Raw genomic sequence first — 19,273 nt, 5'->3', positions numbered from 1 at the left:
TTCCACTTCCACTTCATCTCATTTTTACTCGCACTTCAATGAATGAAAATTAAAATTAAAAAAAAGTGGAAATAGAGGTGGGAATGAAAATTAGAAAAAGGGGAAATGTAAGGGGAAATGTAAGTGGGAATGGAAGTGGGAATGGAAATTAGAAAAAGTAGAAGTGGAAATGGAAGTGGGAGTGGAAATGAGAATAAGTGGAAGTGGATGTGGAAATAGAATAACATAATTGACCCCCAGAAAATATGGATTTCCTAATCAGAGCCACTTCAGGCGCGGCGTTTCATATTCACTAATAGGGCAACCTAATCCGGTCCCGACTTGGGCCCTGGCAAAATTTCTGCACGGGTTCATATAATTCTCACAAAAATTGTTACAATTATTAGTTATTATTATATAAACCCTATTATTTGATAGATAATTTTCATAATTTATTCAATATTCCCGAAATTTTTTACAACTTCTGTATCTAATAAAATTCTTCAATGATTTTTATGGAATTTATTATAATTTATTTTACAAAAAAAAACCATCAGTTCTTGAGGGATCACAAGTGTCGTGTGTGTGTGTGAATGAAATAACTTATTGTGAAGGAAGGAACTAATGCTTCTAGAATAGGATGGTTTTTATTTAAAGAAAAAAAAAGGAGAAGAAAAAACAAAAGAATCCGGTGTCTTTGCTGGAACTATCTAGGAGTTCAAACACACATACACACACGAGAGTAGGGGCCAAAAGCGCCGGAAAGACTGCTGCTTCTAGTTCACTGGTCATAAGAAAATGCAATAGTTTCGCGTAGTTTAAAAGCAGAAACTAGTAAAGCAAACTTCGGGGCGGGGCTCTTTCTCTCTATATAAGAAATGCCACTGAAAATCTCTTTTCGACTTTGTCTCTGGCGCTAGATCTGAACTTTGAGGAATCCCACCACTCTGCAAAATCAGTGGAGAGGGGGAAAGAAAAAGATCGAAAAAGAGAGAGAGAGAGTAAAGGTCCTGTTTTGTCAAAATGGTACGAATTCACTGAATCGAAACAAATTTGAATTTCAAAACGTGCCTTTCAAAGCCACTTATTATGAAATCAACTCCTTTGTTTTTAGCTCTTTCATTTTCTTTCAACTCGGAAAAATACAAGACAAAGCATTATCATTTGGACGCTGTACGTTATTTGCGCGCAACCTTTTGCAATTGGAATTGTTTCTCCTTTTTTCTGTTTTTTTTTTTCAATAAATTAGCCTCCTTTGATAATAATTTTCCTATTTTCTTTTTTTATAAAAACGAAATTTTTTTTTGAGATTAGAGTCTTGTCTCTTTTTTCTGTTATAAAAACAATTTTTTTTTGTATTTTACAATTAAAAATTCCCTTTTGTACTAAATAATACGTACAAAAAGTATTAATAAAAAATAACAAAAACGAAAATTTTGGTTATTATTTGATATAAATAAATATATTAGTCAAGTAACGGTTTAGTTGAATCAAATATATATATTTTTTTGTCAGATGTATATTTGAAGAGAGATGATTCGGAAGAGAATAATATTTGATTACAAAACAAAACAAAAAAAAAATTTAGAGCGCGAAAGCCTTCTCAAAATACAAGAATTGGGATTCCATTCTCTATTATATGCCTATACATGTTTCGAATCACAAGCAACCAATCGATATATTCCAATCGCGTTCGCGGGCCATCGGGTTCTTCTTCACGCCTCCCGGCAATGTTTATCAGGGTTGCATACAAATTGTCTGCCAAGGCTAGTTACATGCCTATTTTGTTTTATTAACATTCAGAACAGCACTTGCACATCCAACTTGTAATCGAATCTTGTCCATGTTGCACATGATAACTATAATGATCCGCAAAAAAAAGTATACGCTACACTCTTATTTTAATATTCTGTGTATTCAATTCTGTATATATATATATATAGACAGGATGAGTTGAATTTATTATAAATAGGAAAATAAATTCCTACAAACTTAAAGAATATTTGTGTTAAACAATAAGTTTTACAAAAAATTAAATTAAAGACAGATTTTTCTAAACAGAACATTTTTTTTTATTTAGCAATATTTTTTTAATTCTTTGGAAATTAAAGAATATTTTATTTTTTTTATTTTTTAACTTCGTTTACAAAAAAGTTAAAAAATTACAACTAGTAGTAAAATCCAATTTCAGTCAGCCGCCTTTTTTCAACATATTTTTTTTGCAAAAAATTGTCAAGTAGTAAAAACTATCATTAATCAGGCATTCTTTAAAAATTCACATTAAATATTGTAAAAAAAAATTAATTTGTTGGCATTTTGCGATTTAAATGAATAAAAAAGTAATAAGTAGAAAATGCCGACTTTAGTCAGACATTCGAATTTTAATTTAACATTTATTTTCATTTTACTTTTTTATAATTTAAGTTCAACAAATATAGAAAATCAGTAATTCGTTTATATGTTTTAAAAACAAAAATTGTAGTAAGTGGAAAAATTCGACTTTAGTCAGACAACCTATGTTTTATTTTAAATGTTTCAATTTTTAGTTTGCTAAAATTTGCTGTCATGTTTTTTTACATAAAATAAAAAATTTGCATTAGTAGTAAAAACCGACTTCAATCAGACATTAAAAAAATTTGTACGTCTGACTAAAGTCAGTTTTTGTCACTGATTTTAATTTTCCAAAGTAAATTTTTTTTGCAGTTTAGATATTTACTTAGTACTTTCTGTTCTATCGTTTAGACATAGGGGAAAATTATAAGTAGTAGTAAAAACCGAGTTTAGTCAGACATTCGAATTATAATTTAATTTTAATTTTAACTTTAATTTTTAATCCTTTAAGTTCAACAAATATGGAAATCAGTAATTAGTTTATATATTAGGAAAACAAAAATTCTAGTTAGTGAAAAAGTCCGACTTTAGTCAGACATTCAATTTTTACTTTTATAAATTGTATGAATATGTAAATTTTCAGTTTCAAAAACTTTTTGTGTCCAATGGTTCAGGAAAATTATTTTATTAATAAGTAAAGAAATATTGGAATCAGTAGTAAAAACCAACTTCAATCAGAGAAAAAAAATATTTGTACGTCTGAATAAAGTCAATTTTTGGCACTTATTTGAATTTTTCAAAAGTAAAATTTATTAGTAGTTTAAATATTTACTCAAAATTTTCTGTTCTACACTTTAGACAAAAGTGGAAAATTGGATGTAGTAGTAAAAACCAAGTTTAGTCAGACATTTAAAATTGTATACTGTATACTATAAAAAATTATAGTCAGTAGTGAAAAAAAGTCTTTAGTCAGACGTTTTACTTTAAAAATTGTATGAAAAATTTTCTTTTGTAAACTTTACTAAAATATTTGTAAAAAAAAACAAAATATATAGAGAAATCATTTTCAAGTAAATTAAGGAAAAAGATTATTTGCTATCTTTCGCGAAAGTTGTTGTTGGATCAAATTGCTTAATTCATCATGTAACTGAGAGATCTAAGAGAGATTCGGTTTTAGGAATTATTACATGGAAAGGGAAGAGCTCCGGAAGAAAGTAATAAACAAAGTTATGGTGCATGGAAATTTCTCGGCTCGGCATTGCGAAAAGGTTAATTAAATTTTACCTCTCGTGAATGAGAAAGAAAGAGAGAGAGAGAGAGAGAGAGTGAGCGACTTGGAACTTTAAGTTTAAGATGAGCATCTGATGAGAAAAACCCATCCTATAGTAGAAGAGAAAATACATGGATTTATCTACATCCCTCCAGGTACAAGGTAGAAAGAAAATGTCCGGATAATTTGAAAAGTGAACGATAGACACAAACACAGATACGTCATGGAAAGCAGTAAAACACATATCACACAGAAAAAGGGCTGGACAATAAGAAAAAGAAGAAAATGGACACACATTTTCCTCCATTGCAAGAAAAGTGTGCAACTGTATTGTGAGACAGAAGTTTAATGAGTCTCTCTCTCTCTCTCTCTCTCTTTCTTTCTTTCTTTCTCTCTTTCTGCGTTCATGTCGTTGAAAAATGCGAAAGGTGTTTTTTATGGACGATTACTACGATCCTCACTATCCTCACTTCACGAATTCCTATACGAGATTCTACTTCCTGTGAAAATGTCAAAAAAAAAGAGAGAGAGAAAACCCCAACCAGTGAATTAACTATATTTTCTTCGCTATATTACGGTCAATTTCGTACTAATTTTTTTTACCTTCTTCATTTTTTTTTTTTTTTTTTTTTGTATATAACAGAGAGAGAGAGAGAGAGAGAGAGAGAGAGAGTTGGGTAATTTAATACAGCCATCATGTGAAGTGACTTTTGGAAAACAATGGAAAGCATGAAAAATACGGATAAAAATTTTCAACTAGACTAATTACATGAGAAAATCCGCTTGAAATAAAATTTCATAGCAATAATTTTTTTTAGGTTATGAAGAATATTTCTCTCATATTTTTTGGGGGGGGGGGGGAAATGAAAATGAAAATGATTCATTGTATTCTCTAAAAAAAAAATTAGTAAAAAATTTAAACCTTACTAATACTAAAAATGTTTTTTTTTATTAACTTCATAGTTTTTTTATCCTTAAAATATTATTTAAAACAAAATTTTCTCTTTCCTCTTTATAAAATTGTTTTTTTGATTTAATTTCTGAGTTCCAGTAAATAGAAATATAAAAGAAAATAATTTTAATCTGTATAATTACCCTTTAATTTGACGATCTCTTTTTTTTGTGTCATAAAACCCATTTTGTTTATATGTCAAAGTAATATTTCTTTTTTGAAGAAATTTTTTAAAAATAAAATTTTAAATCATACAAAAAAATAAAACTTATTTAATAAAATAATTAAATTTTATGAATTTTGCATTACGTCCTTTTTGTATAAAAAATGCAGAAAGATATATGCGCATAAATATATGTAGATATAAAAAGTAATTATAAAAACTAAAGCCGATAATCTCTCTCTCAATTTTTTTTTTTTTGTTTACAATTCAAATGTTTGGCAAACTTGAACTGAAAGTAATAACAGTCTAAAACTGGGATTCAAAATATTGTACTCTCATATTAGTTTGTAATAAAACTTTCAACCTAGTTACTTTTTTGTTTGGACGTCCGTAAAATATTCCTAGTTTTTTTTTTTCCTTTTTTTTCAAGGGGAGAGTAAAAATATTTGTCCTAAATTCCAGCAATTCTAGACGCATTTATTCTATAATGACTCATCGATTTCGTACAAAATTTCTACATTTAATTACAAAAAAAAAAAAATTTTAAATCAGATGTAGATTTTGTATAACCGTTAAATAATTTTACATGCAGTATTTTAAACAATCAATTTATTTATTAATTTACAGTAATATTGCCAATTTTTAACTGATATGTAAATATTTAAATGGTAAAATCAATTCCTGTTTATTTTATTTTAAAATATAGAACAGATTTATTTTGATAAAATTACATTTTACCGTTTAAAAAAAAGAGATATTACTCAATTGGACATATTTATCAATAGCCTTTTACTTCGATTAAAAAAAATATATATAAATACACAATCTACTTATTTGTATTCTCTTTTTATTTCTCTATATCAATGATTATTATTCATGAAATATTCCAAAGGCTTCAACGATACCGACACGCTGTCGTATTTCATTTCTAAATGTAACATGAAAACATTTACGACTCGAAAACAAACAGGCAATTTTTAGTGTTGACAATTTTTTTTTCTCTCTCTCTACTTCAAACAAATTGTTTTCAAATATGATATAATAATCTCGAGAGCCATTTGGCATGTAGAATAATATACAAAATTTTTGATATGTTTTTCCACATATCAAAAATTTGGTAAAAATTTTTTTTTATGAAAAAAAACAAACAGTTTGTAAATAATATGAGAGAGAGAGAGAGAAGATTATTACTATTCTCAATTCTCAACGTCCCGTATACTGTATGGCGCCATATGTGTCTCTTCTTTCCCTTTTATTTCGATCTAGCTTGACGAAGTTATGTTGTATCTGGCTTTCACGCAATTACGATATTTTTCACAGTTTCATTTTTTTTATATATATATATACACACGTGTATATTCTCTACGTGTTGGGCGAGCGTGTTGATACATTTTTATTTTCTGTTGACGAAAAAATCCCAACATATATCGGTTTGCCTTTAAATATCTTTTATTTCTAAAGCAGTTTTTTTTCAATTTATCCAATTTTTTTTTCTAAAATTGACATGCACTCTAACTTTCAATCAGTCAAAATTAACAAAAAAAAGGGGATGGAAATTTTTATACAGAGATTAAAGAGAAAAAAAAGATTGTGCTCTTTAAACAATTTTATTGTTTTACATTTTATTGTTTTAAATTTTATTTTCAAATATACAATAATAATAATAATAATAATAATAATAATAATAATAATAATAATAATAATAATAATAATTTGGAAAAGAGAATTAATTAACATGCTTTGAAAATGCAAGTATAATCTGTTTGAGCAAGGTCACTTTTACTAAAAATTGGGGCAAAGTAATTTGTTCGATAATTTAGTGGAAAATTGTTCAAAAAAAATTTATAAAGTCTGACCAAAGCTGGGTTTTACTACTTAAAACAGAATTTGTTAATTTTTGTATTAAAATCTAAAAAAAAACTGCATTTCACTGAAAAGTGGAACAAAGTATGTTTCTCGATGTCTAGTGAAAAATTGTTGAAAGAAAAAATATATAATGTCTGACCAAAGATGGGTTTTACTACTTAAATGAAAATTTGTTAACTTTGTCTTACTAAAAAGTAAAAAAAAAATTTATTTCACTGAAAAATGGAACAAAGTAATTTGTTCGAAGTCTAGTAAACAATTTAAAAAAAAATTCTAATGTCTTACCAAAACTGGGTTTTACTACTTAAATAAGAACTTATTAATATTTTGTATTAAATCTAAAAAAAAAACTGCTTTTCACTAAAAATTGGTTTAAGATATTATGCCAATGCCTTTTTGGAAAATTGCAAAAAAAAATTATAAGGTCCTACCAAAGCTGGTTGTTACTACTTAAATCAGAATTTTGTTATTTTTTTCGTATTAACAACCAAACAAAGAACTGCATTTTAATGGGAATTTAAAATATGTCTAGTGGAAAATTTTGTAAAGAAAAATTTACAAAGTCTGATCAAAGCTGAATTTTACTACTTAAAAAAACAGCATTTCAATGAAAATTGAATTTGCTCGATTCCTTTTTGAAAAATGCATCATATAAAGTCTGACCAAAACTGTATTTTACTACTTAAATCATGTCACGAATTTTTTTCTTATAAAAAATCCAAAAACCAATAGCATTTGATTTTATATTATTTAATTTTTTATTTACCACACAATAAAAACTGACAAATAAAATAAATGAAGGAAAAAAAAATGTTTGGGAGAAAAAAAAAGTTTTTTTTTTTTTTTTGTTTTTATGAGAGAAGGACGTTCAATATCCGATAGGATTTGTACAATTCATCAAAGGGACCCCTTTGGATGTCACGTATATCCCGCCTTTCCACTGACATCGTTCCTCCGACTGGTTTATTATTGGAACTTCTCTTTCTTCCATTTGCGGTATATAGAAGCGGGTGATTTTCAACGGAATAATAATTCACCGGCGAGTAGAAATTCTCGGGTCCATTCGGGCACAAGTTCGCGCAATAAGTCAGTGAAGATCCCTCTCTCTCTCTCTCTCTCGTTCTGGTAAATATATATTGCCGAAACGGCATGCCACGCACGAAAAATACTTTTTCGGGTTTTTGTCGAAATACGTCCTCTCTCTCTCTCTCTCTCTCGCTCTTTCAATGCTAAGTCTGTTTGTTGCTCGAAGCGCTTGATTCACTGCGATTGTCCCTCCCCCATCCGTGTCGGAAGTTCCGCACCATGACACGGGCAATGCCGGTAGCATCGTATTCGACATCAGCCAACGATATTGGCAAACCTTGCGAATTCCTGATGGGACCACCAAATATTCTGCCACTTCCTTCACTTGGCGGAATTTTCCTTCTAGATACTGTATATACAAAGAAATATCCTATTGAAAAGACTCTCGTTTCGCCGGCGGCTGTCTCTCTCTCTCTCACTTTCTTGATCTCTCTCTCTCTCTCTCTTTCTCTTGGGGGAATACTTTCAATTTAGACGAACCGTAAACAATATGCTGTGTAAAATACTCGGTATTCTTAAAATAAATTTACCTCTTTCACATTGTTCCTTTTAAAGTAAGTCGGCCGGAAAAGTTGGATGTTGGCCAGTTACAATACAATACAGACAGAATCCTGGAAAACTGTTTTTGTTTGTAAGACGTCAAAAAAGTTTTACTCGCTATATGTTCATTTGTCTTGCATCCAAATTTTAGTTAATTCTACTTAAAAGAGTGTTTATATATAGTTAAAGAGTGTATTTTTGCGCCCAACAAAGAAATATATAAAAGTTTATACAATAATTATAAGAAATAGAACATCTAATGTCTGACTAAATTCGGTTTTTACTACTAGTTACAATCTTACACTTTTTTAAATTACAACTTTGAGGAATTTTCAATAATATCAATCTAAACGTTTTTAATATAAATGAGAAGAAATGAAACAGTAAATGTCTGACTAAATGCGGGTTTTACTACTGAAAATATTACAAATTATCACGTCTGACTAAAGTCGTTTTTTACTACTAATTAAAATCAAAATCCGTCTCGTGGAATTTTAAAAAAACATATGTAAAATAGAGTAATTACAACAAGTGAAAATGCATGTCTGAATAAAGATGGTTTTTACTACTGATTTTTATTTTTATTTTCTAAAACAATATAATAAACCGTGTATAAAATTAAACACAAAAAGTTAATTGGCACAAAAAAGTAGTTAAAAATTGTTTTTCACTTCAATAAAAATGGTGTCTGACTAAAAACGGTTTTTACTACTAGTTACAATCTTAAACTCTTTTTTAAATTACGACTTTGAGGAATTTTCAATAATATCAATGTAAACGATTTTAATATAAATGAGAAGAAATGAAACAGTAAATGTCTGACTAAATGCGGGTTTTACTACTGAAAATATTACAAATTATCACGTCTGACTACAGTCGGTTTTACTACTAATTAAAATCAAAATCCGACTCGGGGAATTGTAAAAAAACATATGTAAAATAGAGTAATTACAGCAAGTGAAAATGCATGTCTGACTCAAGGTGGTTTTTACTACTGATTTTTATTTTTATTACCTAAAACAATATAATAAACCATGTATCAAATTATAAACAAAAAGTTAATTAATACAAAAAAGTAGTTAAAAATTGTTTTTCACTTCAATAAAAATTAGGATGTTTGACTAAAAACCGTTTTTACTACTGATTATATAATTTTTCAGTTCTTTAAAAATAGAAAAAAGAAAAGAAGTAAAATTTTATAGTTCTCGCAGTATTACAAATCAAATTTATCATGTCTCACTAAAGTCGGTTTTTACTACAAATTTAATCCAACTAATTTAAATCTACTTTTTTAAAAAACCATAGGTCAAAGAATAAAAAAATATAGAAACACAAAATCGTTAATAATTTTTTACGTCTGACTAAAAATATCAAACCAAAGTCGAAATTTAGGAATTTCAATTTTTCTTGATGTCTTACAAAAACAGTAATAGTATAAATTTTAGTAGAAAAGATCAGTTTTAGTCAGACATGACTAAATTATTTTATCATTCAGATTTCAGTTTTGAATTTATAAAAAAGAAATTAATATATAGAACTTTGTCATTTCCCGTAATTTTTTTTGTACAATATAATATATATATAAAGAGATGGATATTGAGAAGGGATTTTCTTGAAATTATTCCAAAGTTTTGTCCAATTCGGTATAAACAAACTGAAGTTGAACTTTGATCCTTATTGCGAATACAATAGCGACTCATTCTACTTCGGCATAAACTTTTCCCATTTACTCTCTTATCGAAAGTCGCTATATATATATATATATATATATATATATACGTACGTTCAGTTATTACTTTTCTGAAAGTGCCGCTGTCAAAAGGAGGCTGAGGGACAAATCGCTTATACGGCTGGACAAAGATTTTACTACTTAATGTTCTATCAGCAATATAAGTATGAACATAAACTTCCTCTATAAATGCTTCTAAATGTCACCTTTATATTCTCAGTTACACCACAAAAAAAAAACACGAAAAACCATATACAAAAAAACTCTTTTAATTTTCAATTTTTTTTTTTTTTTATTTTAAAATCATCATCGATAAAAAATAAACCTAATTTTTTTTTTTAAACAAACTTTTAAAAACAAAAATCTAGAAAAACATTCTAATTCTCGAAAATGAAGGAGTGGATTTTAAAAAGGGGAGAATTTTTTTTTTTTTTTTTTTTTGCGGGTTAAAATTAAGGAGAGCTTAGTAGACTAAAGGCAAACTGAAAGTTTTGGTGAGTGTTTCTAGGATTCGAGTATATACACCTCTCAACACATACAAAGTCCTTTTGCGTATCGCGTAATGAACTCGCGTTTAACTCGAGACCCGTACTCGCCCTCACTACACTGCTAGAAAGTACTGGATCCATTACGCTTTCTCGCGACTAATTACTCACAGATGGAGGGATGGGGGTGTGGGGAGAAAAAAAGCTAATTAGTGAAAACCCAGACTTCACGACGCTTCCTCTGACCAATGCAAACCCCCCCCCCCCACCACCCCTCTCACAGTATGTCCCTACAGCAAGAAATCCCTGTCCGTCGCTTTAAGCCATAGCCGCATGTAACTCTCATTTGCATTTAAATAATATTGTATATATATAACGACATCAAAATCACTATTTCAGATTAATAATTATATTTTACTAGATAACTGCTGCTAACTTAATTATTATTGTATAAACTAATTGGAAATTATCGGACATAATTATATTAATATAATAGTTAATATAATATATATGAAAATATATATGAGTCATTTTCCAAAAAAAAAACTATGGAAAAAATTTCTAAAATATTAAATCATTTTAAAAAAATTATAGAAAGTAGAAAAAAATTTTTTTTTATTTTTACATTGAAAATTGAATGAATTTAAAATAATATAATAATATTAAATAATAATATAACAAAACATTAATGTAATTTTCATTCAAGTTTAATGTTTAATTAGTTGAATGGAAAACAAAAGCAATTCAATTGCTTTGATAAAATATTTCCATGTATGTAATTTATTAACCATTATCGCAATTGTGAATTAATTTCAATTATTTAAATATATTATAGTTGGTATAAATTTTATAAAAATTCTTTTATATTCATTTTTCATACAAAAAAGGTTATTATATATTTTTCATAACTTGTCTGTCAAATGCAATTCGCTCAGTCTGAAATGTGTAAGTTTTTATAAAATAATGAAATTTTAATCACTTCTCAAAAAAAAAGGGAAAAAAGTAGAACCATTCATTTTTTATCTCTTACTCATCTTTATTTTTTCGTTAAGAAGACATTTAAGGGTCATTTTTTTTATTTGTAATAAAAAAAAATTGTTTAAAAATGTAAAAAATATTTTTTTATTTAATTCTGTTTTAGAATAAAAAAGAAATTTCGTTTCCTCCATAAAAATCCCTCTGATAAATTTTCTACTATTATTGACTCATAATACAAATCGAATTGAATAATATCTTTTTAAAAATCACGTTGTCAAATAAAAAAACCCTTTACACATTTTTTTTTTCACCCGAAACCTTGAAAGAATGTACGCAGTAAAAAAAAAAAAAGGTTCAAATTTATAGGTTGACACAATTTTTACCGTCTATTTCTCATTTTTTATTTTTTCTCTTTGCCAAGGAAAAAAAAGCGATGGAATATATTTGTAATTTTTTTCACTCTTTTTTTTGAGAGAGTCGGAGAGGGGTGCTTTAAAAATAAATCAATCTTTTTTTAATCATGTGAACTGTTAAACTCTGATATTGGAAGAATTTCAATAGCCTTCAGGGAAAGTTTGGGAGGGGGGGGGGAGATGATAATGTAAGGTAAAATAAATCATTTTGAAGAGAGAAAATGCCCACGTATATATAAAAGGTCCAGTTTATTTTCCTCAAGAGTTTATTTTCTCAATGAAATCAAACCAGATTTCAAATAAAATTTCTTTCTTACATTGTTTAAATTCTTTCTTTGATCTTAATCATTTTGCTGCTATATTTTATATATCTATATATATATATACTTGAAAATTGTAGTGAGAAAATTGTTCATGCATATTTAGAAGTCTTTAAAATGCAAAAGAGTACATAAAACATTTACACGTACTTTAAACTTTTCAATTCATCCTCGTTGTTTTTTTTTTTAATGTCCAAAATGATTTATTGACTGAAACGTTCATTTAAAGTGGATAAAACAATGTGGCCTTTTTATACAATTTTTTATCATTCCTTTTTTTTTATTTATTTTGTTAAAAGATATTATTTATGTTTTTACCCAAATTTGGATTTACTTTCACAATTCTGAAATATTTTACAAATTTTTGATTTTTATTTATCATTAAAAGAATGTTATTTTGATAATTTAATTTGTACATTGTTGAAAATTTGTTCGAACATGTTTTTTTCTAATACAAACAAACCAGTATAAGATAGGTAAATAAACACAAATACGATCACCGTAAAGTTTTATTGACCTAGTACTGTTTACATGAGCCTCACCAATCACGGCCTAATTCGCATGTGATTAAAGCGCCGTGTCGGTACGGAAACGTCAATAATCCAGTAACTATAGCTGCGTTTGCGGAATTCAATAGGAAAAGGAGTGCAAGTTACTGTTTGCTGAGGTTACATGTTGGTTAAAACGGATCTCACGAACGCGAAAAGGGGTGGGGGGGAGTTGGGGAAAAGGGTACTCAAGGGGAGGAGGGTCCCTAGAATTGTCATTTGCTGCAATTGCAATTTCTCGCTGACGCGTGTGCAACTGGCGCACTAGTTGTAGTTTTACCACCCGCTAAAACTAACGACTGACTAATGATGCCACACACTAGAAACTAATGTGTCCCTTCTGTTCTCATTTTCCTTGCTCTAGGTGTAAGATGCCTGAAGAACGTCACCTTGGAAGTGATTCCTGAGATAATTGAAAATGGTCACGAGGCAATTTTACGCTGTCATTATGAACCAGAAAATACACCACTTTTCACACTGAAATGGTATCGAGGGAATTACGAATTCTACAGATATCAACCAAATGAAAATCAAAAAATGATTGCATTCGAACATCCACATATTCAAATTGATGTAAGTATTCACATTTTTTTTTTTACTTTATATTTTTTATTCTAAAATTCTTTTTAATTTTGAAGAATTATATCATTTTTATCAAAATCAGATAACTGCTAATTTAAGATAAAATTATTTTATTATTCTCTTCTGTGGGCGGAAAGCTTCGGTCTTATAGAATGTAGAACGTAAATTGCGAGAGAAAAACGAAGCAACGCACTCTTGCGGTGCAAATACGAACTAAAAAAGCACTCTCTATCACTTAAATTCTATAAGAATTGAAGGTTCAACGTACAGAAAAGGATAAAAAATAACTTTTGGGTTTATTTACACAAATCAATTTAGCTTCAAATTTAAAAAAAAAATTAAATTATATTTAAAAGAATATCTATAATTGCAAAAGAAAAATCTTCATTCGAAAATTCAATAAACTTCATTTAGATATGAATAACAAAAAAAAAAAAGAATAAATGAATAATGAAAACCATTTTGAAACATTGATTCTGATAAGACGTAAATAAAAAATGTTACGATTTCTAAGCGAACGGAAAACGTGTGTTTCTGCTAAAACTGGAGATCATAAAATTTACTCGAATCGAATATGTACTTTCTCACCTTTCTCGTTCAACTGTATACATATAAATATACACCAATATTGTCGAGTGCATTTGAAACAACGTATATATCGCAAATGATGAAAATGTAAAAAAGAAAGAATACATTTGGCTCCTAAAGCCGCGTTTATATTTATTATATCCATGTAAAAAAAAGAAAACAAATACAGAATGCATACGCGCTGAATTTATATATTTTTGAGCCGAAACAAAAGTTCATAATATGAAAATTGAAATTAATCAAGTATGTTTATTTTCAAACACATATATACAAAAAAAAACACAAAACATCTAAAATTTTGCAATTTGTTGTGTCTCGCGAACCGAAAACCGTCGTGTAATTGGACAGTTAACCCGTTTAATCATGTGTTTTCCATCAGTGTATCGAATTTGATATATACCGCGCGTGTGGCATAGCGTAAAGCCATTTATTTTATCCACATTCTCTGATTGCTTTTCCATGAGAAATACGAGAAGCATTCGCTCTCTTTCATATCCGCGTATTCAAAATGACATTTTACAGTGCCAGAGTTAGAGAGAGAGAGAGAGAGAGAAAGAGAGGGGAGAACAAGTGAAACGCAGTTTATTTCGTAAGGACGGTTTTCTGCAAATTGCTTTCATATTGATTTTATTATTGATATTCAGTCAAAACAAAATCTATTTCAGATTACATTTCCATTTTCTTCGAAACAAGCTTTCAGATAATGGCGATTGTATCAGAGAAAATATAATAAATATTTTCACTTCGACTCAACTAATATTTATATAGATATATATATATATATATATATATATATATATATATATATATATATATATATATATATATATATATATATATATATATATATATATTTCTGACAATTGATGGGAGTTTCGAAATCTTTGGAAATTGAAATTGTTTCGTTTGACATGGGGGAAAAAATATTACAGCTTTGTCAGTATTTAAAAAAAAGAATTTTATTTTTATTTTCAAAATCTACAATTATTTATAAGGCCTAGAATTTTATAATTATTTATTTTATATAATTATTACATTATAATGCAATTTTTTTTAAAATAACATTTATGAAAATTATATACAATTGCGTACAATTTAAAATAAATTGAATGAAAATTTTTAAAACTAGGCATTCTGTAATTGTCGCGAATTAATGTTCTCTCGCTCGTTTGGCTAAAAAACGAAACGAAATCCTGTCGTCATTACGTCAACAGCAGTCATTCACTGGAGCAAGCCACTTGACTGCGAGTAATCGTCGACCGATTTCGTATATATATCCACTTGTCACATTATTATTTTCACACACATACACACACACACACACACATGGAATACTTCCAACGTCAATACATTCACGTAACTATAGAATATGTTTGCTTGTTGTTTCAAAGGCCAAATAAACGATGTGCAAATGCATCCAACGTTTATCGTTCGCCCCATGCGCAGCTGGTCTTTCAACGATAAACGAGCGTTTCGCATGAATCGGTTGAAACTTCTAACTACGGTTAGCAGTCACTTTTTCCGGAATTCTCAAATTATTTTTTTTTTACCTTGTTTTTTCATTATTATTGTTTTTTTAAACGCATATGACAAATGCACGATTTCATCCCAACTTATATTTTGATTCATTCATGAATTTTTCCCTCGATTTCTGTTTTTTGTGAATATTATAACAGTATGGTAATAAATATAATATCAGTATAGTAATAAATATAATAACAGTATAGTAATAAATACAATACCAGTATAGTAATAAATATAATAACAGTATATTAATAAATACAATACCAGTATAGTAATAAATATAGTAACAGTATAGTAATAAATACAATACCAGTATAGTAATAAATATAGTAACAGTATAGTAATAGATACAATACCAGTATAGTAATAAATACACTACCAGTATATTAATAAATATAGTAACAGTATAGTAATAAATACAATACCAGTATAGTAATAAATATAATAACAGTATATTAATAAATACAATACCAGTATAGTAATAAATATAGTAACAGTATAGTAATAAATACAATACCAGTATAGTAATAAATATACTACCAGTATATTAATAAATATAGTAACAGTATAGTAATAAATATAGTAACAGTATAGTAATAAATACAATACCAGTATAGTAATAAATATAGTAACAGTATAGTAATAAATACACTACCAGTTTATTAATAAATACAATACCAGTATAGTAATAAATATACTACCAGTATATTAATAAATATAGTAACAGTATAGTAATAAATATAGTAACAGTATAGTAATAAATACACTACCAGTTTATTAATAAATACAATACCAGTATAGTAATAAATATAGTAACAGTATAGTAATAAATATAATAACAGTATATTAATAAATACAATACCAGTATAGTAATAAATACAATACCAGTATGGTAATAAATATAATAACAGTATAGTAATAAATACAATACCAGTATAGTAATATAATAGTAATATAATAACAATAAAAATAATGAAAGTCTCATTAGAATAAAACAAATTATATTCAAATGAATATAAATATAAGAGAAACGATAAAAAAAGCGATTGAAAACGAAATCGGATGATTTCAATTCGAAAGAAACATAAATCAACTAATTCTTCGAAGGCCCCCAGACTTTACTTTTGCTGAAGTAATTTCTCCATCTTCAGTTGAAGTTCCCTGTTTCCTTTCACGGCTTTAGCAAATTCCATGAATATTAAAATGAGCATTAAGATCTTCAAAACGAGACGCAATTCCCTGCCATACTTGTAAATAACCTTGTTTTCCCTCAACGTACACTTAATGAAAATCCACTCAATTAACTTAAAGAAAAGCGTTGCCTTCTTTTAAAAAATAAAAAAAAAACACTTTTTCTCAGAACTCTTTTTTTTTGTAAAATGGAACTAAAATATCTTTTTAAATCAGATAACATTTAAAATTTCTAAATATATGTAAAAACAGTGAAATTTTCCTCAAAGAATTTTTAATTGTATTGAACATACTATTTATTGAAAGAAAAAAAATTTCGTTTCTTTACAGAAAAAAGTGTAATATTAATTAAATTTTAATTAAGCACTCAATTCATTTGTTTCGAAACATTCAAATCAAGAAAAGAATTTTTCACTAAATGTGTTTCATTTCAAAAGGAATGCAATATCAATTAAATTTTAACTACGTGTCAACTCGATTGCTAATTTTTAAACATTCAAATCAAATATTTCTCTGTTCTTTAAAACACACAAAAATTATAAGGTATTAAAATAAGCTGCAACGCTTATTTTAATGCCTTTTAATTTTCCATGAAAGCAATATCAATGAACTTTTTTAATGAATGAGAAAGTACCTATAGAAAAATAGATTTTCCCTTTATTTTTGATTTTCTTCAAAACTTAATCAATAAATTGAAAAATAGTCATTTTAAAAAAAAAAGTCATTTTTATTTGAAAAAAGACTTTTTTTCATTGTTTTTAAATTTAATTTTGCCCATCGAATCCACGACTTTTAAATCCGTTACTAAATCGCAAAATTTCTTTTGGTGTCAATTTAAAAATTGTTCTCTGACTTACCATCCGTAAACTAATTTAAGAACGAATGATATTCTAAGGCACACACACATATATATATATATATATATATATATATATATATATATATATAGTTGGATGAATTAAGTGAAACGAAGAACAGAATCGCTCGAGAGCTCTATTTACCTTAATCCTTTACCGCGCGTTTCCACAGTTTCTATTCAACGATCTTTTAGGCGAACTCTCTTGCACAGGCATTCGAGAACGAAGCTCTTCTCTCAATTAATCGTCTTTGAATTTTCACTTTATAGCAGGAAAAGTCGAATGAGAGACAGGTGGTAATTCGTAACGTCACCCATGCCCTCACTGTGAACTTTAGCTGCGAGGTCACCGCAGATACAACATTCACAACTGTAAAGGCATCCAAAAAACTTCTTGTTGTCAGTGAGTAATATTTTAATTTTTATATTCTAGACAATAAAAAAAATTCATAGCCTTATACATTATTTATAATTACAAGTTAATTTAATCTTCATTACGATTTTTGAAATTTTTAACGATTTACATTTTCGTTTCTGACTAAAGTCGTTTTTTACTACTTGTATTATTTCGACGCTTTGTCTAACTGAAACTTTCTTTTACTACTTACTAAAATATGCATAACTAGTTGTCTGACCAAAATTAAAATTTACTACTAATAACGAAATTTCAATTATTTAATACATGTCTGACTAAAACTGTCTTTTACTACTTATTAAAATATTCATAACTGTTTGTCTGACCAAAGCTAAATTTTACTACTAATAACGAAATTCCTATTATTTAAAACGTCTCGTCTGACTATAACCGACGTGTACTACTTTTTCCTTTCCAACTTTTTGAGGGGCGAAAAAAATTCTTTTCCCTTGAAAAAAAAATTAATCAACTATAATTGAAAACTTGGACAAATAATAAAAATAGATCATATCAAATTTTCCTTTAATAGTTTATTGATTTTGCATGAGCTCTACTTTTTATTTATCTTATTTTTTAATTATATTTACTTTCATTTTATTAACTTCACATTCTTCTTTTTCATCATCTTCAACTTTTTCTTCTTTGTCTTCTATTTTACGAGATTAAATGTTTGCTTAGGAGCGAATTTATTATTGTATATATATATATATAAATGAAAAATATTTTTATTAAAAATTTTTCAATTTTAAATTGTTATTTAAGATTACAAAATACTTTTCAAAATTGATTAGATAATAAAATAATTTTAAGAAATTAATTATGCATAAAGTTTGTTTATTATGGTTGAAAATTTTTTTTTCTCTTTTGATATTGTGTGTATAACTGTTGTCTTTTGTAAAAGTTAAAATAAAAAAAGTTTTATACCGTGAGTCATGTTTATAAAAAGAATTAGACAACTTTTGTCTTTTTTACGGTTCATTTGCATATTAAAATCTGTGAAAACCTTTTATATATATATAGACTGAGAGAGAGAGAGGCTCAAGTTTTCTCGCACAAAAGTTTTCTTTAGTTACAAACTTTCTTGTTGACCAATTTTTTAATTAAACCAAATATTTCGTTTCTCTCAAAATACACGAATATATCAGCTTCTTTTACGAAACGTTTTATTTGCATATGATGTTAATTAAAAACTTTTTTTCCACAATTAATAATTTATTTTTCAACTTAATTTTTGATTTTAATATTTAATTTTCCCTTACAATTTTGCATTTTTTTTTTCAGTAAATTATGTTTAAAATTTTTTTTGGTTTTGAAAATTTTTATTTATTATTTTCATGGAAATTCTAGTTTAAAATATTCAGTGACGAGAAAGTATAACGGGAAAGCTTTTAAAATATTGTACTTATAAAAATGAACTTTAGAAGTTGACAAGCTTTCAAGTTATTTATCTACATCAA

General features: G+C 27.4%; 1 protein-coding gene across 1 annotated transcript in view; it reads left to right on the top strand.

The window, feature by feature from the left end:
* The window catches only part of LOC127290589 (uncharacterized), a 132,364-nt gene that overhangs the window by 57,252 nt on the left and 55,839 nt on the right, over nt 1-19,273 (top strand). Inside the window, exons 2-3 of the mRNA XM_051319274.1 lie at nt 13,025-13,233; nt 17,672-17,804. Coding sequence (XP_051175231.1) covers nt 13,025-13,233; nt 17,672-17,804 — 342 coding nt within the window. The remainder of the gene's footprint in view (nt 1-13,024; nt 13,234-17,671; nt 17,805-19,273) is intronic.

This window comes from Leptopilina boulardi, unplaced genomic scaffold (genome assembly GCF_019393585.1).
Source record: "Leptopilina boulardi isolate dan_hultmark-lab unplaced genomic scaffold, ZJU_Lbou_2.1 LbouV2_72, whole genome shotgun sequence".
NCBI classification, from domain to species: domain Eukaryota; kingdom Metazoa; phylum Arthropoda; class Insecta; order Hymenoptera; family Figitidae; genus Leptopilina; species Leptopilina boulardi.
This window is presented reverse-complemented; position numbering and strand designations above follow the sequence as displayed.